This window comes from Ptychodera flava (assembly GCF_041260155.1).
Source record: "Ptychodera flava strain L36383 chromosome 3 unlocalized genomic scaffold, AS_Pfla_20210202 Scaffold_26__1_contigs__length_13983176_pilon, whole genome shotgun sequence".
Classification (NCBI taxonomy): domain Eukaryota; kingdom Metazoa; phylum Hemichordata; class Enteropneusta; family Ptychoderidae; genus Ptychodera; species Ptychodera flava.
The window spans coordinates 3,663,060-3,686,005 of record NW_027248280.1 but is presented as its reverse complement, the minus strand read 5'-3'; the positions used below and the strand labels follow the sequence as shown (position 1 = coordinate 3,686,005).

The 22,946-nt window shown below is 38.8% G+C and overlaps 1 protein-coding gene across 1 annotated transcript; it reads left to right on the top strand.

The window, feature by feature from the left end:
- The first annotated feature begins 10,102 nt into the window (after nucleotides 1-10,102).
- Nucleotides 10,103-20,425, top strand: LOC139126139 (lens fiber membrane intrinsic protein-like). The gene is made up of 3 exons (XM_070692192.1): nucleotides 10,103-10,112; nucleotides 18,133-18,309; nucleotides 18,817-20,425. The coding sequence occupies exons 2-3, from the start codon at nucleotides 18,138-18,140 to the stop codon at nucleotides 18,996-18,998; spliced, it is 354 nt and encodes a 117-aa protein (XP_070548293.1). The 5' UTR covers nucleotides 10,103-10,112; nucleotides 18,133-18,137; the 3' UTR covers nucleotides 18,999-20,425.
- Nucleotides 20,426-22,946: the final 2,521 nt, after the last annotated feature.

Below are 22,946 nucleotides of genomic sequence, written 5' to 3'. Positions count from 1 at the left end.
CCCATCCTATAATAAGATGTTTTCAAAAGTCAACAAATTTGAGTATCTCTGTTGTGAATGTATGTAGAGCTTAGAAGAGTGGCGGTTGGCTCATTATATTAATAAGCATTAATATTGCTGGAAAAAATTGTAGCGTAATTTGTATGCTACATTTTTCTGCATGTTTGTTAGCAGCTGGCTATTTCCACTGTACATGAACCTTCAAGGGATTTTTTCATTTTTAAATGATTATGAACTGTGTGCACTTACACAAAGCAAGAAAAAATCTTTAGTAGTTATAAAGGAATATTTCCTATCTTTTGAAAAAATAACATATATTTGTTTGTCACGTTTTTACTGTGCTTATATCACCCTAACCACCGTAGAGTTTGGATCAAAATTGCCCTATACAAACCAGTTAGCTGTATTTTCTAGTGACCTAGCTGGTCTTGTAGTCTTATGCGCAGACTCAGTAGAGTTAAAACGAACAACTTAGGAGGTCTGTCTGCCGTGTTCTGAATGTGGAGTTTCTCGATGTCAGATTCGCGCCAATTGCTTTTTGTCAGTCGTTTTAAAGTACGAAAATAACAAACAGAAAGGTTGGTTAACACCAACAGTTAACTTTAGGGTTTATTTGCCCAAAAAGTAAGTCAATGTATATTCACTGAATTCAAAAACCGTCCCCATTGACACTACAGCTTGCTTGTGACTCTTATTGCATGCAATCCCATCACAGTGCCAATGCCATTCACTGAACTGAAAACGTTTCTGTAACAGTAAAGTCCAATTTTCGAGTCAATTTTTTGCTACCAGAATTATTTTCATAGTGTTACAGACATTCATACTATGCACAAAAACTTCAGTTTGTCTCCTGTTCTCTATCGTACTCCCGGTGGTGGCAGTCTCGGAGCAGCCGGGTACGCACGCTCGTTAGAAATTTCGCGGAAAAGGGGGTGATTTTAGTCGGACATCACGGAGACATCTAGGTCCGTGAAATCGAGAAAAAGGGGTACTTTTTCAGATCACCCTCCGAGAATAGGTCTGGTTCTTCTCCCAAGACGCTTTCTCACTCGAGAGAGTAAAACCCAGCAGCGGTCCCCCCAAGCCATGATCCAGAACCGTCCCGGGAGAACCGTACATCATATCGTGAAGGTGATTGTAACTACGTGCCCACCCCTCAAATCAGTTCGATGAAAATTTAGTATGTTCTGGCTGTTTAGAAATCCAGTGACCGTCCCTGTGATGGTTGACTTTGTTCTTGTGTTTTATGAATTGATACGCTGTAATTACCGGGGGGGGGGGGGAGATAGCTAATTCAACATCCAACAACAACTTCCTGTATGACTAGCAATATGGCGGTCGATGGTAGAGGTGTTCTTCGCGGGAGATGCAAAACCTGTGCAGAAAATTATTGCATGGAATTTGTCAGTGAAAATGACAGTTTGAGATACGGTTATTGTGGATGTGTACCTAGAGTACACACAGTGATTCCAGAAGTGATTCAAATGTTGGAAAGTGAGTTCTCCGAGTCAAGTAAGTCTTTTCAAAAACTTAGCGAAACGCATAAATTAATAAATGTACAGCTTGTTGCGGATCCGTAGCCCTACCACTCTCTTTGCTGGTTGTGTTGGGGGACTCCTGAACCGTCCCGGGAGAACCGTACATCACATCGTGAAGGTGATTGTAACTACTCTTTGCTGGTTGTAACTAACTCTTTGCTGGTTGTGTTGGGGGGACTCCCCCAACACAACCAGCAAAGGGAGTGGTAGGGCTACGGATCCGCAGCAAAAATGTAGCTAGCTGTGCTGTTTGGTCCATAGTGGCTGTGATATCGCAGCGGTGCTGTGGCGTCTATCGAATGCGCTCGGGCCAAGGTCTGTGGCGATGACCCTTGACCCGAGCGCGTTCGATAGACGCCACAACACCACTGCGATATCACAGCTTGGTCCATAGCTACTAGCTTACAAGTTGTAAGGCATCGCTGGTCAACTCAAGTCAGCGAATCAACATGAGAATGCCTACCGTTATTTCTAGTTGAATCAGTTTTCATTTTATAGATTGTACTAACACTTGCTTGAGGTGTTTTGTAGTTGTAGTATTTCTCTTTGGGTTGGTTGTCATTTATTTGGTAGATTATCTGTTCAGGTTAGATAAAAGTTGCATGTGGTGTTTTGTACTAAGAAGTATTTCTAGTTGAATTAACTGTTATTCAGTAGATTGTACCCGGTTTATTGTACTGACATTTACATGTAGTGTTTTGTAGTACATATAGTTGTATTAACAGTTGAGATTGTAGTATTAGATATATAGATACCTGAAAGCAGGAGAGTACTATTTATCCAATCTTTGCTGAAATTCAGTGAAAGAAATGGTTGTAGCTGGTGGCAAATTTCCCTTAGCTACAAGTGATTTTTCTACAAAAGGATTTTTTTTGGTTTTTGCAGCTACAGATGACGGATGATGTCTAATAACTCAAGAGCCATCAACTAATACAAGATCAAAATGGATCAGAAAAGTGATTGTATATGAGTGTGACTGATGAACATATATGGTGAAGACAAAACATTGAACGATCACTGTATTTCAAGTTTTCATTATGTTACTAAGCATACATTGAACAAGGCAGTCTGTTACTGTGCACATCAAACACAAAGTCAACCCATCCTAAGCTAGTGTATTAGGTGTTCCTTTTTCACCAAGAGTCAGCACACTTGCTTTGAAATTGGTAAATAATGGTATTCAAACGTCTTGGCAAACATTTAGGTAAAATCTCCCAGATATCGGAAAAAAGGGGGTGTTTTTCGCAGTGATTTTCTCCCAGATTTTCCCAAAAAAGGGGGTGTTTTTCAGAGAAAAATTCTTGGAAAAGGGGTACATTTCAAACTCTGCTAACGAGCGTGGGTACCCACCCGTCCAGAGACTGCCACCGCCGGGATCGTACTGAGGTAATGAGACAAGGGCAATGAACTTTTGTGAACGTAACTCTCAATGGGCTGACAGGCTTTCATATGCAAAATCAGTATACGGAAAGTACAAAAAGTATCAAAATCGAACTAAAATTAGTTCCTTTCATGTAAATGTTCTTGCTACACTATACAATGCCTGTTGCCAAAGTATTAACAGGTGCTGATAATGGGTCAAAAGTATCGAAGTGTGACACCCATGATATTTGATATGCCATTCCAGCCAGCTCAGTGCAGTGCGCGATGGGTCGCGCAGCACACGAAAGAGGGGCAATCGCGCAATCGCGCAGCCTAGATGAAACACGGATGTACTATTTAAACTGCTAAAATATCTATCTCTGGGGACAATATATTGTTTCTGGATACTCCTAGCAATAAACTGTGAGAGGCATGTAAGATTAACAGCTCTGCAGTGTACTATTGTGACCTCCAAAATTTGATGGTCAAGATTGACCACCCAAAATAGAATCTGGTGGTCCAAATGAGATAATTGGTGGTCATTTGACGCATGACCACCGGGTATTTCGAACCCTGACTGTAGTATTATAAAAAGCTGTATTTCCATTCTGTGTTCACACTGACTGTTACGCCACAGACGCCCTTGTGTCATAACCTTCCAAATTGGCGCACAGAATATTAATATTCCACGCTCACAATACATTAGCGTTCTTAAACGTCAGCTTGATCAATCGCGTCCAAGAACGCTAATGTATCGTGAGCGTGGAATATTAATATTCTGTGCGCCAATTTGGAAGATTATGACACTTGGGTTGAGTGGAGAATCGATCAACCTGGCAGACTTACAAATTACTACAGCTCCGATGAAGTAGAAACCGTTTAATTGGCAGTTTGAACATATCGGAAACTTTAATTGATAGATCTTTTCAATTTTAACACTGAGTTACACGTCTTGACATGAGCTTAAAGAATAGATATGATTAGACATGAATCACGGAACGACGACTCATTTCGAGTCAACTTTACGTTTGAAATTTTCAAAATAAGACATGCAAACTTCGTAGTCCTTCGTATTCCTGGTATTCCATGAGGTAACGGCAACGTAATGAAGTAATAAATCAGCTCAACTATAGTAGGGTTACTGGACAAGGAAGTACTCGTAACATAACAAATATTTTCATTTGGATTCGTGGAATCAGTGACTATGTTGCTTCCAAACCTGCTTCTCGGAACATGGTCCGCTAACACGTAAAATACTCGTACAGGGCTGTCATTTATAGCCGGTCACCGGCGGCAAATCGCCGTCTGACACAGGTCTTGCCGCCGCCTGTTTTCCCTATTCAAGGCCTGCAATAATGATCTTTACACACGTTATGAATTCTTTCCTGTCCCAATTCTACCGTTGGCTGCGCTGTGCTACAGAGGCGCAGCCCCTAAGGCTCGTTGGTAGCCGATTTCTGATTGGTTTCAATCGGTACTGTCAAAATGCTTCGCGTGTTGTGATTGGTTTTCGGACGTACACGATCGATATGGCTACGAAAAGAACGACAGCCACGTTGGATGTATGGGTCCAAAAAAGACCCCGAGAGGCTTACACTAGCTTTGGAGATAAAAGTAATGTTCATATTTGTAAATCATTTTATTTTCCTGAGGAATTTCAGTGATCGGGGGTTCAATCCATCAATGGTATAGCATGCAATGTAGATTTCACGCCGCGTCTGAGCAAAGTGCCATAGCATTACGTGTATTTAGCGACTGGAATTTTTGATTTGTTTTCCCGTTTGCAGATCGTGAACACTCTTTACAATTAGTAAGAATCGTTTACTCAGCGCAAAAAAACTTTGTGGGGATTGACTCAATTTTTAGTGAGTTTTGACTACCACTGAATTTGTTTGCACCAAGCCGCCGTTCTATAAAATGTATTCTTACGGTGGTACATGCTGTGTACTGTGGTTGTTTCGAAGGCCCGAGTATTGAAGTTTGATAAATATTTTCCGACATCCGAAATCTTTCCTCAAAAGCAAATATCGGTATTCCGATCCTTCAAAATCATTTACCAAGACCAACATTTTTTTAATGTTTAGGGCAATCAAAAAATTTAGCTAGGCTTGACTATATACTTTCGCGGTATCTTGCACGTACGCATACGGCGGTAAACCATGTTTTGAATACGGATATATCATGCATGTAGTGAGCCTACCCACTTGGCCGGCGTGGGTTTCGACAAAACTCTGACTACTGTGAGGGATATCAGAATAGATAGTCATCAGGAGAAAAGATTTGATCGTTAACTTTCACGCGCAAGGATTTACTACGTAAATAAATCAACATATTGTCAATCTTGTCGATTGAGAGGCCGACGGACAACGATGCCACGCAATTTCATTAGCGGATGTAAACTTTCGTATGTAATTGTTTGTATGACCATGGATGTCTATTTTTTACATCCTTGTATGACGTAGCGTCTACTCAAATTGTCTCTGGTACTGGTCTCGTATTTACCCCATTACATTTGTAAATTTTCACACTGGAATTCATAGCCGGTAACTCTGTGGAGAGGTCTTGAAACAGACAAAATAAAATTACAGCAGTATCAACCAGACGCAGATCGGAATTTTTTGTCGTGACGTTAATATGCACATCAGTTTTGCAGTGGGGACAAGATTTTTTTTAATTCTAATACGATTAGCTGTTATTGAATGGTAACGTATTACAATTATTGAATTAGTTTCTGCAGATGTTGTTTCTTAAGAAATAGTTTCTGCAGGTGTAGTTTCTAAAGCTACATCTGAAGGAATAGTTTTTGCAGATGTAGTTTCTGAAGCTACTGTTTCATCAGCCTGAGAATCACACAATATTGAGGTATTGTCAGCTGGTACTGCCATACAAGCCTTGGGCTTAGATGAGTACTCCGGTGATTCTGATTCAGATTATGATCTTTATTAAGCAGGTTGTAATTCAACAGAATTTGTATGCAAATAATAATAACCTGGTGTATCAATAAACATATAAACTCTGTAATACTTCTGTTGTCTTTCATAATTTATTTCACAAGATTCAATTTCATGTTACTTTTGATACTTCAGTTATAATAAACTTGACAGTAAATTGCCCTCAAAAATGCCACCACAGGCCACCAATTGAAGATGAATAATTAGAAAAGCTTCAGCTTCAGGAGGGGGGACACCCCCCTCCTGGCCTCCCCCCGCGTGCGCTTGCGCGGCACGCCTTGCTCCGCTTCGCTCCGCACAAGGCTGTACTCTCCTGTTCTTTCACGTGTACCCTTCTATTCTGAAAAACATTGACAGCCCTGCTCGTATGATTTTATAAGCGACCAGTGACCAGCTGCCCCAATCATGGTTGATCATGGTATCCAGGTCATTTCGTCGAAAAAAAGAATAATAGCGCTCACAGGAGCCGTAATTAGATGATTACGAGCACATTATGTGTAAAAATGTGTGACCGTGCTTGCAGGCTTGGTTTATCCGGAGTTTGAGATTTTCTTAGAATTCAAACAAAGTTGAGGTGTAGATCCTGAGCTGCAGATGATGTGTAGTACAATATATAACAGTTGTTACATTGGGTTTTATGGGTTTCAAATACATATCGGAGTTCACCTTGACTAATCTAGGTTTACCATCGTTCTTCATTTACGCTCAATACTATATAAGACACAGTGGATCACGTTGTGTAGAATACGCCATGGGGACAGATACTCAGACTCTCAAACTTTATAATTCGTAACTATCTATCAAGGGGGATGGGAGGTCATTTTGAAGCTTTTGAGCTCTTTGAGTGAGAAACAAATTCAATTCAGCAACTGTTTTTTTCGAAATTCGAAAATTTTATTTTTTCCCGCAGAGTAAACACAGGGACGGCAGCCGTTTTGATTTTCAAATATCGGTAAATGTAACGTAATGTGTTTCTCTTGTACCAACCTTTGCACAGTTATCACCTGGTTTTAATCTTGATTTAGGAAGAGAATGGCTGAAATTGAGAGATTGAAATTTGAGAAAAAGTTATTTTTTTTTTCAATTTTCTGCCTTAATCACGAACTTAACTCATACCACCGAATGCTGCTGCGAGGACTTAGAGCGCAATCTTGTGGTCATGAAAACACGCTTCGTCCATGAAAGTTTTGTAGCCTCATACCGTAGTATGCCTCTGTATATCTTCTTGTACGGTTAGAGAGACGAGACTGGCTATTTTATATGTACGTGCACGCGCGTTATTTGGGTCATATCAAAACGAAAGAGACATGCACAATTTAAATAATAACACATGAGAGCGAGGGCAAGATCACGATTTATTGCCTGCCCAAGGGATGGTGGTCATGATCGAAATATTGATGATGCCCGAGCCGTAGGCGAGGGCATCATCAGTATTTCGATCATGACCACCAGCCCGAGGGCAGGCAAAAAATCGTGATATTGCCCTAGCTCTCATGTGTTATTATTTTTATTACACCGAACAAGCAAACATGCAAAGAAACAAAAACATAAAGACTTCTTCGAGTACAGTTCGCCTTCCGAGTCCGGACCTCAGCGTAAAATGTTGTCAGTGCCGAGTCTAGGGTTGCCGCTAAAGTTTGCCGATCTCCTCGGTGGCGTATCCAAATTTGTTGCTTGCATAGTCGCTGAACAAAAAAATTGCATTCCTTGTTGCCATTTTCGTTCGTTTGCTGTTTACTTGCATCAAAATACCGTCTAACTGTGCCGGTGACAGCTCTGCATGACGTTTCGCAGCCATAAGTTGCCAACTGCAAAGTACAACAAGCGAACGACAATTTGTTTTGCGCAGAAAGGATGCGCAGTAAGTAAAATGACGTCATCCATGTAATATCAAATGCAGAGGGCATCATCACATTCGCAGAGGGCATCATCACGTTCTTTTACATGTCACGTGAGTCGTGTTTAACCAATGGCAGTGCACGCTGAATGAGTGAGGTGTAATAAAGTTCAATGCAGTCAGAAGCACACCGCGCAACAAATACGCGGAAAGCGCGCCCGATAAAACGAAAACGCCCATACATCATGCTAAGAGATTCATTGACAGAAGGTAACCACACATGCTGTCTTTTCGATCAGGTCACCAACCCGGTCATCTGTTGGCTCAACACAATATTAAATATACAACTTCAAAGTTTCTATGTAAAAGCATCTGGGATTCATAATGCTACATCATTTTGATTCTTCCATTGGCAACTCAAAGTAAAGTTAGTCGACAGAAAATACACTGATACCTTAAAAACACTAATACCTTACACAATTAAATTTTCGTATCTGAAGTTTGAATAGATTTTAAAAAGGCTATCATTTGTGAATGCAGGGTTTTTAAAGATTTCGTAGAAACCACGATTGGACAAAACGCTTATTTACAATTTTTTTCGATGTAGACGAGACGTGCACAGTAAACGTCTTCTACAAACCATCTGACACGTCATGTCAATTTTTGCCTACTCGTACAATTAAATTTTCTCTAGCTCTCATCATTGCTCATCAGTTTATAAGAGATACAGAAAGCTACAGCAAATAGAATTACAAACAATGTATCTCGTCGGACCCATCTCTAGTGTTGTGGTGGCAGGTGTAGCAGTCCTATTTTAATCGTGAGCACGGCGACCAACTACTGGGTGGTTATTTCGGGTTTCGGGGTGAAAACTTACTACGGACTGTGGGAGTTATGCATTGGAACGCGATCTTGGAGTGAGCGCCCGCGCAGCCCTACCCGATTCAACACTCAACGTTTAGGCAAAGTTAGACACGAAAAGTTTGAACTTACTGTAACCTATACTTAGCAAATGCCACTATTGTTCACGTTTATTTATGGGATATCCTATTCCGACAGTTCTACATATTTTATTATAGTGATAAGAACAGTCAAGTTGTTTCCAGTAAATATTTCCAGTTTGTCACAAAACAAACGCGCAACGTTTTGCAGGAAATTGAGAGACAGTTCAGCTTTCACTTTGTTGCATTGACACACTGCTTTTAATGAGACTGAACCTTGGAAAGTCGGGTCAAATTATTTGCTTAATTTTATTTTCCTAGTTGATTACATAAATTGACTACTATCAGGTTAGTGTTCACTTTTTCAAAAGCAGTGGTTCAACCTCAAATTTTGCGGACTTGACGCCTGATGCAACAAAAAGTAGAAAACTGTAATTAAAATTGCCAGACGATGTGAGGGTATAACAACCTGACAGGAAACAAGACAGTTGCAATTAATACGCACTTTAACTGCATAACAACCCCACAAACTTGACGCCACATAAATACTCCTCGACAAATTCATTTGACACTTTGATTCGAAAGACATGATGAAAAAGATGAACACGGAAAAAACTTTCACTATTCAAATTCGTAGAAAATGAAGGTACACGAAAGTTCTCATGTGAAGTGAAATCAGGTGAACTTAAAAAAAAAATCTTGCAGTTATTCCAAACAATGTGGTGGAATGTATCTTTCATAACACGTTTTCAGATTCAATAGTGCTGTTATATGACAACACTGACGAGAGGGCCATGATTATAGATGCATCGACTTTTATTAGCGGTGGCCTATTCGCTGATATCGCATTTGAGCTGCCCTGGATTGTTCAGATTGTTTTGATTGTTTATAGAATACTCGTCGCATATATTCGATGAGAATGAAAGAATCGTAATCGAACTATGCATTTTACCTCATTGTTCTCATCGCAATGGCAATGATGATCGATTGAAATAACTTCTCAAACACCGGTGTATCTAAACCGTAACCTACTTCTAATTCTTGGCACCTCTATCCTAAAACGCCGCTTACACCCCTTTTCAATAATGGTTCATGTTTGGACCCGCCCAAATACATACCATCACTCATTCTGTATCACACCCAATTGTCTTCTTAGGAGCCAACTGACATCTCACGTCAATTTTGCCCTACTCTTTGTACGATTAAGTTTTCTCTAGCCTGAAGAATAGCGTATCAGTTTGTAAGAGACAAAGAAAGCTATGAGAAATAGAATTATCAATAATGTATCTCGTCGGACCCATCTCTAGCGTTATGGTGGCAGGGGTGACAGTCCTGTTTTACATCGTGAGCACGGCGACCAACTACTAGGTGGTTATTTCGGTATCAGACGTGAAAACTTACTACTGACTGTGGGAGTTATGCCTTGAAAACGATCTTTGGGTGAGCGCCTGCGCAACCCTGCCTGATGATTCCACACTCAAAGGTTAGCTTACTGCTTTCGTACAAAAATTAAGTGAAATGTTAGACACGGAAAGTTTGCACTTACGAGTAGCCCATACTGAGCATATGCCTCTATAGTTTACATTAGTGGAATATCCCACTCCAACAGTTCTTAATGTTCTATACATAGTGATATTTACAGATTTTTAGGCGTGTCACAGAACAAACGGTAGCGACATTACGCAATGATTTCCAGAAATTTGAGAGAAAGTTCAGCTTTCGTTTTGTTGCGATGGCATACTGCTTCAACGGAGATTTAAACCTTGGAATGTTGGATCGAATAATTTGCACTCATTTTATTTTTCTAGTTGATTACATAAATGGACAACTATCAAGTTTGAGCTAACCTTTTCAAAAGTAGTGGCTCAACGTCAACTTTACAGACTTTACACCTGCGCCAACAAGAAGCAGAAAATTGTATTTATAACTGCCAGACTATGTGAGAGTATAAACATGCTCAAACGAAACAAGACTATTGCAATTGCTAAGCACTTAGCTGCAGAACAAGTCCGCAAACTTGACACCCAATAATACTCTGCACACGCTATCTTAATTTGCGAGACTTGTCGACAAAATTTATTATTGACACTTTGATTGGCATAAAGATAGAGAAAACGATGAATACGGAAAAACTCACTATGCGCGAATTTGTAGAAATGGTAGGTAAACAAACGTAGTACAGGCAGGGGAGGTAAGACCAAATCAAGTCGGATGGGAACTTCCCCTATACAAGCCGGATTATCGCAGATCTATAGATCTATATTTCTTTTTTGTCGGAGAATACATATGTTTCAAACGTATTTCCTGTACGACTATTTGACCCATAGTCACATATGTCAAGAAAAAGCCCATCATGAATATTTATCATTGATTATTATCATTTATCATATGGTCTAAGCGAAGTTTACCCCACCTGGTCGAAGCAAACATAGCAGGCAGAGGTATAAGCCTAAAAGGTTCCAACCTAGATACCTTCCTTTCTGTAGGCGAAGGATTTTTTCAGTCGTAACAAGTGATGAAAATTAAGTACGCCATTTCAGCAGAAGAACGCGTATAAGCTTACTGACTTCAACGGATCAAAGTAACCCAGGCACTGATCTAGCCATTCGTACAATGCTGTTTGTTCCCCGCGTTATACGGCCTCCCCAGGTCGTATAATTCCGGGAAACACACATCATAGTATGCAGGTCTAGAAGTGATCGTAGCATCGATAGAGTTTTCGGTACTGCCTGAGAAAATCCTCTAGGAACATATCTATTTCAAAGCCGTTTTACTAGAGGCGAACGGTATTGTATCTGTTCGCGTATTCTTCAGAACATTTGAAATCGGTACATATTGAAATTCCTCCCATAATAGCCATTTGTTTCTTTGTTATCGTCGATCACTTTTGTCAGCCAGTCGATTCGTGACAAATATTCAACTTGAAGCGACTGCCGATAAGTGGAGTGCAATACGCATCTGATTTTTACTTTATCACGGCGTCGAAAGGCCATCGTGCATCTATGATTTCTTGTGACCAGAAAAGCAAAGCAAAACAGCACAAAATATAGGGGTCTTTGAAAGTATAGACTGTTTTTGACCGCGAAGCCCGGATTACTTTGGCGTTTCTTTCGTCACACTGAAGTAAAATCTAATTATCTTAGCTCGATTTGTCATCCACTTTTCCAATTATAATAGTTACAGTATACATGAATGACACAACTTTTAGTTCTACTTTGTCTCATAATATCTGTACTCGCTATATACATGTCACTATGAATTAAAAATCCGTGATGTCACCTCAATGACGTCACCTGCGGCCGAAATACTAGAACTCACCGTCACTTCTGTACCGTCGGGTCACCTCTGCAAAGTCATGCTAACTTGCGACAGGTTGTTGGACGCAGCCAGCACTGTCTATGTTGCCAAATAGAAGGCGAAAACGACGTCTACGATTCATTCATTCAACTTAGCAACTAATCCGTATATAAATATTATTGTCATCATTCTGTAGAATTATAAAAGCTGTATTTCCATTCTGTGTTCACACTGACTGTTAGGCCACAGGCGGCCATGGGTGGGTAGTCCGTCAGATTGATCGACTCTCTGGTCGGTCTATCGATTGCGTAGTCGATCAGCTCTACCCAACCCACGGAAGCCTTTGTGTTAGGCAGACGCGACGATGGAGGGGGGGGGGGGGGGCTTTGTGGTTCTTCCGGACACGTAATGTGACCGCATTCAGCGGAGACCGCGATTTTGATATTCAGACCGATGATAATTACACGGCGGCTAACTGGAAATGCGTTAAAATCAAAAGTAGTTCATTTTAGAAAGAGAAATGTTGATCGTAGTCAATTTCAATTTCGAATTGGCAATAACAATATAGATTATGTGGCACAGTACAAGTATCTTGGTGTTTTGTTAGATGAACATCTTGATTTTTCTGTCACTGTCAAAGCTCTTGCCGAATCTGCAAGCAGGGCTCTAGGTGCTGTTGTGTCAAAATTTAAATTTTTAAGTAACATGGGATTTCATACGTTCATGAAAATATATAATGCCTCTGTTGTACCAATTTTAGATTACTGTTCTGGGGTATTGGGTCATGCACCATACAAAGAGTGTGAAGCAGTGCAGAATAGAGCACTTAGATTTTTTCTGGGAGTGCACAAGTTTGCACCAACATTAGCAATTAATGGAGATACTGGTTGGTATTCATGCATCACAAGGCACTAGGTTAACAAAGTTCGACTTTGGAATCGTCTGTGCAGTTTAAATGAAAATAGATTAACGAAGAAAATTTTTTTGTGGGATCACTCTTTAGCAGTGAATAATTGGTCGTCTGAAATGCATGCCATTTTTGATTCATTAGATATAGAGGATATTCATCCATGCAGTATTGAAAGTGTTTAAAGAAAAAAAGCAAGCGAATGTACTAGTCACTTGTATGATTTTGTAACAAACAAACCAAAATTACGCACATATGCAAAGTTGAAATCTAATTTTGGACAGGAAAAATATTTATCGTTAAACCTATCAAGGGCAGAAAGGTCCTTTCTTGTACAGTTACGTTTTAGTATTCTCCCACTACGCATTGAGACTGGGCGATATAGACATGAAAATATAGATAGGCGACTTTGTAGACTTTGTATGTTAAATGAAATAGAAGATGAGCTACATTTTATGTTTCATTGTAGCTTGTATAATGATTTTCGTGATCAACTATTTGATTTAGTAAATGAGTCAAACCGAGAGTTTATTATTATAACGACATAGAAAAATTAGTATACTTAAAGCGGCACTTTTCAATCCCTGGTTCTCGCATTAGTGGAGTTCTCCTCCCAGTCAAACACATGGCCAGTATGATGTTTGATTTCTATAACATTAATTACACAAACTCATCTCAACCTTTTGTCACATGTTGCTAATCCTGCAAACAGAGTTTATGCAAGCTTTTGATTGACGGTCAGTTCAAATAGTCAACGGTCATTGATTCCCCACCACAAACGCTCGAATTTCCTAAAACATTGTCTTCCAGTCGCGTTAGACTTTGAATATAACCACAGAGTTCGATCAGCAGCAACTTCACGCTGACCGCTTGGCAGTCTGTCTGGGTTTTTGCGGCCGGGGAAAACTAAAAAGTTGCATTTTCTGGAGCGAGTGCCCGCGTGTTGCCTGTTTGGTGTCCACTTACACAATGAACGCCGCCATACCTTGGCGTCCTTTTAAAGGGAGGCTCCGCCTTTAATGGAAACAAATAGTAGAGCAACAGCAAAGTATATATCAAAGTCATTTCAAAGAAGACGTAACAATTTATTTCATTAATAATGATTAGTATTTCTTTATTAGTATTACACTATCAGTCAAATTTTATTTCATCGAGCTACCCTTATTCTAAAGTTGCAATATTATAGTGACTTATAAGCCCATTGGGCTGGGTGACCACTCACCGTTGATGTTGTATCATATTGAAATGTAAATGTTGAGTCATGTCACATGTCACTCTAATAAATAAATCTACTACTACTACTACTACTACTAAACGCTCCAAACCCCCTAGTGTGTAACATTCCAAACCCCGTCGTTTACATGAGAATTCAAAAACTCCCGACGAGTATATGCAAATCTTAACTGTTTACTATTGATCACAATCAATGACCTTGATGAAATAAGGAATCAATTATTTTAGTTTGATCTCGTGTGAAATTTTTATAAACGAATGGCATTGTTATCATCTATTCGTCCAATTATTACCATCGCTGCTGCTGTTAGAACCCCTTCTCAACTTCCGCTGATGTGTAGCGTTGAATAAGCTCTTTTTCTGATTAGTCCATTGTCACTATTCACAGCGACGTAGGGTGTCTATTTGTATTGTTTTAATTACATTGGTGAGATTCAGCTACCCAATTGGATAAGAGCTTATTCAATGCTGCACATTGGCCCCTCAACTTTAACTGGGATTTTGGGACATCTGCGTATTGTCCCTTCCCTAGTTATGAAATTTTAAAAGTTGACGATAGGTCGACCGGAAATGTGAAGTTGCAGCCGACTGACATAATAGTGATTTGGAGGATGCCCTTACTGGCGGTATTTCACGGCCATATCACCGAATCGATGCAGCGACAGTAGTACTGCTGGGTGTAAAATGTATCTAGCTATCACGGGTGAATATTTTTCACGGGCGTGTGAAAGGGTTAGGAAAGGCTTACGAATTATTACAGTTCCGCCCAAGTAGAAACCCTTAAATTGACAGTTTAAACAAATAATGTTCTTGAGAGCATGAAGCAGAGGCAGTGTCAGTATTTGACATGGTGTTGAACTAATTAAGGGCAATCAGTCGGAAAATGTCTGGAGAAAAGTCTGAACAGTGAAAACTTTACAACGCCACCATAAAAGTGAAAACGTCCCACGTGATCTGCAGACGCGGGAAAGTCATTATTGGCCTAGAGGGGCCCCCAATTATACCCAAGTGATTGGGCGCAAATTGACAGACCTTTTCTATTTTAACACTGTCGTGACACGTGTTGGAATGAGCTTATATGATAGATTTTATTAGATATGAATCACGGAACGACGACTCCTTTCGAGTCAAATTTTCAAAAATTATACATGCAAAAACTTCGTATTCTTAGTATCCCGCAGGCGGGTATTCCTTGAGGTCACGGCAACGAAATAAGGAATAAGCCAGCTCCACCATAGTTGGGTTACTGGCGAAGGAAGTACTCGTCACGACTTTAAAGATTTTCATTTCGATTCGTGGAATCAGCATGGTGCTTGCAAAACTGCGTCTCGGAACATGGTCCCGTTAGCACGTGAAATACTTGCATGATCTTATTTTTTATATTCATTATTCTGAGAATTCAAAAAGTTGAGCAGTAGATCCTTGGCTACAGATCCTGTGTACACTATAGAACAGTTGTTACATGGGGTTTTATGAGTTGCACAATCATACATCTCGGACTAATCTAGGTTTACCATTTATAGCTTTTCATTTATGCTCAATACTATATAAGACACAATGGATCACGTCTAGAATACGCCATGGGGACAGATACTCAGACTATCAAACATTATATTTCGTTACTATCTATCAAGGGGGATGGGAGGTCATTTTGAAGCTTTTGAGCTCTTTGTGTGAGAAACAAATTCCATTCAGCAACAGTTACTGCTTTTCGAAAATAGAAAATTTAATTTTTTCCTGTAGAGTAAACATAAGGACGACAGCCATTTTGATTTTCAAATATCGGTAAATGTGAGGTAATTTGTTTCTCTTGCACCAAACTTTGCACAGTGATCACCTGGTTTTAATCTTGATTTTGGAAGAGAATGGCTGAAATTTTAACCCTGCAATTATGAACAAACATTTAACATTTCTTCCACTTTCGATGCTTACTGACTTAACATAGACCAACGAATGCTACTGCTGTACAAGAACTGGAGGCCCAGAGCGGAATTTTGTGTCATGAAAACACGCTTCGTCAATGAAAATGTTGTAGCCTCATATACCGCAATGTATGATATGTCTCTGTGTCTATCTTCACATACGGTTAAACCGACGAGACTGGCTTTGTTTATACACGTGCACGTGCGTTATTGGGGTCATATCAAAACGAAAGAGACATGAACAATAGCTCAATGCAATCACGACAAATACGCGGAAAGCGCGCTCTACAAAACGAAAACAACAATAAATCATGCCAAGTGACTCATTCAGAAAGGGTCGCTAAGCATGCTGTCCGCCTTTTGACCAGGTCAGCAACACGGTCCTTACGATTTAACACTTCATATTTTCTATTTCATGTGCATCTGAGAATCATAATGCGATCAACTTTTAATTCTTCTGTTGTCAACTCAAGGTAAAGTTAGTCAATACAAATACAACGATACCTCACGCGTTTTAATTTTTCAAATCGAGTTTGAATATATTAAAAAAGGCTTTCATCTGTGAAAGCAGACTTTGAAAGATTTTGATGAACTCTCGAGTTGCAAAAAGTGCTTATTTACAAAATAGTTTCAATGTAGACACCTAGACTTAACGTCTTTGTCATGTATATGCCTTTATGTCAGCATAATTATGTCAATCGAAAAAGCGGGTTGCAGGAATTGTCTTATAAGACTCACGGCAACAGTTGACGTAACACTGACATTTACAGAGTTCAATTTACTTGGGCGAACATCTCATTACGATGGATATCAAAAGTAAAATATTAATTCTGTCTTCAAATTCCAGTTGTACGTTCACTTTGTTTCATGTAACAATATAAAGAGTGATGACTGCAGCAATATTTCTCCTCACAGAGTTCGTTCAAATTATTTCTAGATGTATTCTCGTTATTACTTTGCCAGTCAAATATGCGATTCTTTTCTAAACGTCAAAGGTCATTTTCAGGAATGTTTGTTAAAAAACCGTCGATTCCATTGAAAGCACCACCTCATTTATAGTTGTTGTTTGAATATTGACATTCGTCTGGAAGAAGAAGACAGGAAGCATGTGCAAAATTAATTTGCTTGAAAAGTGGTTGTGTTTTTTAACAATTACATTGTATCGTTAAAGATATCATGCTCCTCGAAAGTGAGACACTTAAACTTTTGCTGAAACTTTCCTCATTGAAACTTTCAACTATCCTCTTATAATTACAAAATTAAGAGTGGAAATCATAGAACTAGAGAAATAAATCACCAAACATTTACCGATATTTGACAGCATCCGTGTGCTATCTCTATCGGAACAATTAAATGAAAACAATTAAGACCATCCAAAATCGTCAAAATAAGCAGTGAAAGAATTATAAAAATCAAAAGTCCGAATGTTTCTCCCCAAGGCGCAATATACCGCATTTATCTTTAAGTTATCACCTTTATCAAATTACAGTGTCAAAATATCAAACGTGGGGAATGTAGAGGAATGCATTTATTTTGTTTATCCTGCACCGCATGCAATTTGTAAAATAACTTTTCACGCACAAATATAATGTGACTTGCAGACAAACAAATGTTCAGTCTCATTTCAAATAATATAGCGTTAGTACACGTTTCTGGATTCTAAGAATTTCCTTAGACTGACTGATTCAGTCATATTTGTGTTTCTGGGAATCGCTGGGAGTGTACGAAGACCCAGAGATACAATAGCTAGATCTTTCAGTCTATTATTTTCTTGGAATTAGCCTTGTTTTACTCAATTTTGTCTACTGATGTCTAATTGTGATATGTTAATTTTATTCAGTTTGCTTTCCTCTATGATAAAGTTTCATCAACTGCGTAACTAATTTAAGTGTATTTACTAGAATTATCCCGTCAGAAGAGTACCGTCTCTAATCTAACGTCGAGTATATTCTTATGTTCAGTTTATCAATATGAGCTACACGGCGTGTGTAACTGTAATCATCTTTATGGGTGGCTGACCATTAACATTATGTCCTAACTTGGAGTCGTTTTTCAGTGAGTATATAACCTAATTAAGAAAATTCTGCTACTGCTGTTGTATCCCTGATGCAATTTCGTCATAGTTTTGCTCTCTCTTTATGCAGGATACATGAAGGCTGCCCGTGGTCTAATGTTGTTGGCGGTTATCGTCGCTGGGGTATCATGGATCCTTGCTCTGGTAGCACTGATAGGAAAAGTCACTGGACGGGCCCAGTATTCGCCCTTTACATATTTTTCAAAGCGCTTCTTGACAATCAACGGATTGATCTTCTGTGTAACAGGTGTGAAATATATATATATACTTTTGATTTTCAATTATCACCTGCTTTCACTAACTTTCCCTTTCCATATTTTCTTTCCTTCTTCTTCTTCTTCTATTTTCCTAAATGAACAATTGTAACTTAACACTGTTAGAGGAAATAGGTGACAATCTCATTGACTTGCATCTCCCTTTTGTTTTGTAATTAATGCGTAGTATTGTAAACATCCCTTGCCGTACGGTGCCGTTGCAAGGCACCTTAGGGTGAGCACAAGAGTATGTTGCTAGTGTCTCCCGTTATATCTAGCAAACTAGACCGCACAATCAACAATTAAAGTTCAAGCAATGTGGAATTCGAATATTTAATTCAATGGCCATTAAAAACCAGGTTTCTGAGAGAGAGAGAGAGAGAGAGAGAGAGAGAGAGAGAGACAGACAGACAGACAGACAGACAGACAGACAGACAGACAGACAGACAGAGAAGGGAGAGTCCAATTCCGTTGACGGTCTAAATATTTATACTTTTTAGGTTTGCTGGTGTTGATCGGAACGAGTGTGTATGCAGGTGAAACGAAGAAGGAGTACAGCGAAGTTGGTGTCGATTATTCGTTCGGTTATTCTATCATCCTTGGCTGGATCTCCATTCCTCTCGGTGTCGTTGCCGCGGCCATGCTGACCTACTTCTTTCGCGCCATGAGTGATGACGCCTAGAGCATATCTGTCGCAGTGATGATAATCTGTTGCGGCCATCCCTGTTGTAGCAGCTAAGATAGAATGGTTTAGTCTTGAAATGAAGCAGTCTGAGATTATATAAGTGTGATTACAGCAAAATGTCAGAGTCTCCATAACAACACACCGCTATCGATATCAGTCTTTTGCCAGCATCAGTTTTCCTTATGTCAATAGACAAGTGTGCATAACAACATTTTTTAAAATTCTGTCGTACATTTCCTCGTATAATCACAGTTACTAATAAATGACTAACAACTTTACTAATTCTTATTGCGATATTTGTCCAGACATTGTGAGATTATAAAGCACTTTAATTACAGTATATATCTTTTTTATTAGAGTCCATGTAGTTTACAGAATAGAAATATTCTTGCGAATCCCTGTGGCCGCATGCTTTCATTTCAGTAGTTTCTCAGTTTAGCTTTATATATAGATAAATCGTACCTTAGGTGAATGTTATTTGTTGTTTTTTTTATATATTTATATGGCAGAATATTCAGTAGTTAAGAAAAGAGAAAGACTCCTCTGAAAACAACAGTTAAAATATCCCTTAAATCAGTTGCCAAATTTTTTTAAAACGTATTTTCATTGTAGGCCTCAAATTGAAATACACAAAGAGACACGTCAAATGAAATAGACAAAAGACACGTTACCTAAATAACTTTTAACAAACTTTGCAGTGATACAAATTTTCAAAGACCAAACAAACCAGTGATGCAGGCAAAACACACATTATAATGTTAACAAATCAAAATGCTGATTAATGTTCGTGACATGAAACCTTTTTTTATTACACAAATCTTACTGGTATGCGACCTTATATTAGAATTGAAAGTCTACATTTTATCAGCCAGTATTTAGACGAGGGGGAAGGAGTATTGTTCTCACTTTTGTCTTGGTAAAAACAAGTAAAAATATTCAGAAACAATAATTCTGAAATTGTTTAAAAGCCACCTAACTTGTTCAACGGAGAATGTAAGTTATTACTTATGCAGAATTTATGTAATTCAATAAAAAACAAAGTAAATCAAATAGAGCCCGAGCATTTTTGTTTTGTATGTTATATCAGTCAGATTTAGTAGCCAGGGCATCGAGATGCTGGATGGGTTCAGCTGATGTTTTTGAGAAAATAAAAATATGTAAAAGTTAACGTCCATGTCAATTTATGCAATTATCACAATTGTTTATCAGATATGGTAGCCTATTCTAAAGTCATCGTACTTCCCTTGGAATACAGATTTGAAGCAGACATGTTTCCAAATTCAAAATAGAAGAACAATACGATGTATTTGCATATTTTAACACTTCATCCTTCGTTCGTAGTGTAATTTTACAGAATTTATCTTTTGTAGTTTCATTTCACATTTCTTTTTTTATATTAAAACAATAATTATGATTCGCATTGACCAGCTTCCATATCTATTCGATTAAGGTGTGTGTGTGTGTGTGTGTGTGTGTGTATGTGTGTATGTGTGTGTGTCCAGAAAAATCTGTCGAATTGCTTCACCACGTGTTTATATCAGTTTGTAATATGATGCCATGAACAGATAGATACGACTCCTCTCCGATAATTCCTAAAAATGAGATCACTCGAAGGTTTATTTTGTGATCCCAATTTAACAACAAAGAATGCAGTGTCTGATTGGGCGATTTCGACAGTGATGAAGTATATGAAAGGCATGGAAACAACAAGTCACTATTAACATTTGGACACCCACAAAACCAAAATGCGTCTTGGATGAACTCAATGGGGTCAATGTGTATGTCAAGAGTGAACCCTGTCCGGTAAAGTTTTACGTGTGTGAAGGCCTCAATAGTGTCCCCGACGTCAAAGTGGTCCCCGTGCTAAATGTCCGGTAAGATAGGGGGCTAAACTCAAGTCTGACAACACCTACCGCATCACGGACGCTTTTGTGGTAACAGGGACAGTTTTGATGACAACATGAGGACCACTTTGAAGTCAGCGACACCTTTGAGGTCTCTATAGACGTGATACTAAATATTTCGAGAGTGTTCAAGTAGCTAAATGCATAAACTGATAAGTAGTATCATGTTTATGTATTTAAAATTTTGAATTAAAGTACCGTCAACCCTTTTAGAGAATTTAGTAAAAAGGAGCTTAGAAAAGGAGTATTTTGTGTTTGTTGGCTATATTGTCATCTTTCCATGTAATGACACATAGTTTATCTTTGAAAGTTGCAACATAAGTGTTGTAACGCCCTGTGTCATTTGCAATGCTATATTAAAGGAAACCATTAGCCTATCTTTTCACTAACTTGCCACATGAGTGCTTTAATGCTCATTTTTCTGTAATGTGTCGTCTGCTGTCATTTCAATTTGCACTGTTCTTGAAAATCTTGATAATTTTGATCAATGTTTAATCACAGAGTATTTCGATATGGTGCTTGTAAACTTGTTCTGGGTGCTTACCACCAGAACTTCAGAAATTGTTGGAAACTTTTGCCAAACTTATGCCAAAATTACGAAAAGAACGATGGCTTGTCCGTAAGTTTGATTGGTAGCGTTCTTCTGAGAAAATCCCGGAAAGCTACAGCAGCGTATTTTTATCGTGAATTTAAAAATTGCCTTTATCCGTGGCACAAACACGTTTATTGTCAAGCAACTCCTCGTCATGATATCGGTCTTATCGTAACATGTGTATGTTGTACAAAGAAGAGATAGTTTCTCTTAAAAATATACCCACTTGCGATCAGAAGGGAAAGATAATCGGGTGAAGGCAATGCGCGACATAATAGCCACGACTCGTCAAAAAAATTACATATTCATAGTTGATGCTTCGGGGAGCTTTCACCTCAAACAGAATACAAATCTAGGTAAATACCCGTCGAGTACTGAAGGATCAATGGGTCATGATAAAAATCTATAAGGTATTTGCTGAGGTTGCTTTTATTAGGGAATAAACACACCATAACGCCCTGTCTATTGATAAATCGTACTATAACTTGGTTTGCGCCCGTATAGCCGTCTTGGCTATAGTAGGGAGTAGGGAATTAGTCAAGCTTACCGTTTTTCAGGGTATGCATGACGAGGCTACATTTAAAGTTTTTTGTAATGATTCAATAAGTTCATTATCTTATACTAAAACGAACATTTTGAGACAGGCTGTTTGATGTTTAAATTCCATCTATGTTTGGTGCTTGAAAAGGTATGAGCGCTCAGGAGGAGGTCATGCATGATACCACCCGGTCATTGCGCCGGGTCACTAGTGATGTGTGACTGTGGTGACAGATCAGAAATTTAAATTAGACTGAAAGGTGGCTGTTATTATACCTATCGTGATTAGATGAAATATCTTTTCTTCTCTTTTTGCCACATTTTGTACTTAAAAAGCAAAGATATTTGTTTGTTAAGTCAGCGAAATGTTCGTCCGCTTCTTCATTGCTCTACTTTCTACAAATTATGATACAACACAGTAAATATATTAAATTTAGTGAAACGTGTCTGAGACTCTTAAGAAGATATATTAGGCATCAGACCTTTTCCCTTTTTGAACAGATCTCACTTACTTTTGGTGAAAGCTTCGAAAGAACAGATTCATTACAAATCCACGGGTGACAAAATAATTTTGTCTGTACTAAGATCTAGGTCCGATCGAAAGTAAGTTCCTGATTCCTTAATATTCGGTTTATCAGTCGTGTCAAAACGTCTGAAAATCACTTGAGTATTCACTTGAACATTGCATGAAAGAATCATGACTTAACTGACCAACACCTTTCTCAGTCAGGTGTTTAATCTGGTTCAGTCGTTCATCAAACTCCATTTGTCAATTAAACCAAGTCTCAGACTGGAATTTTCATGTCTTGAAATCACCGTCATTATTGTCACTAAAATCTATATTAAAAATCTTCATGATATTAATAAAGATTGCTTTACTATAAAGCTCGTGTAAATTCTTGTGGTTGGGAG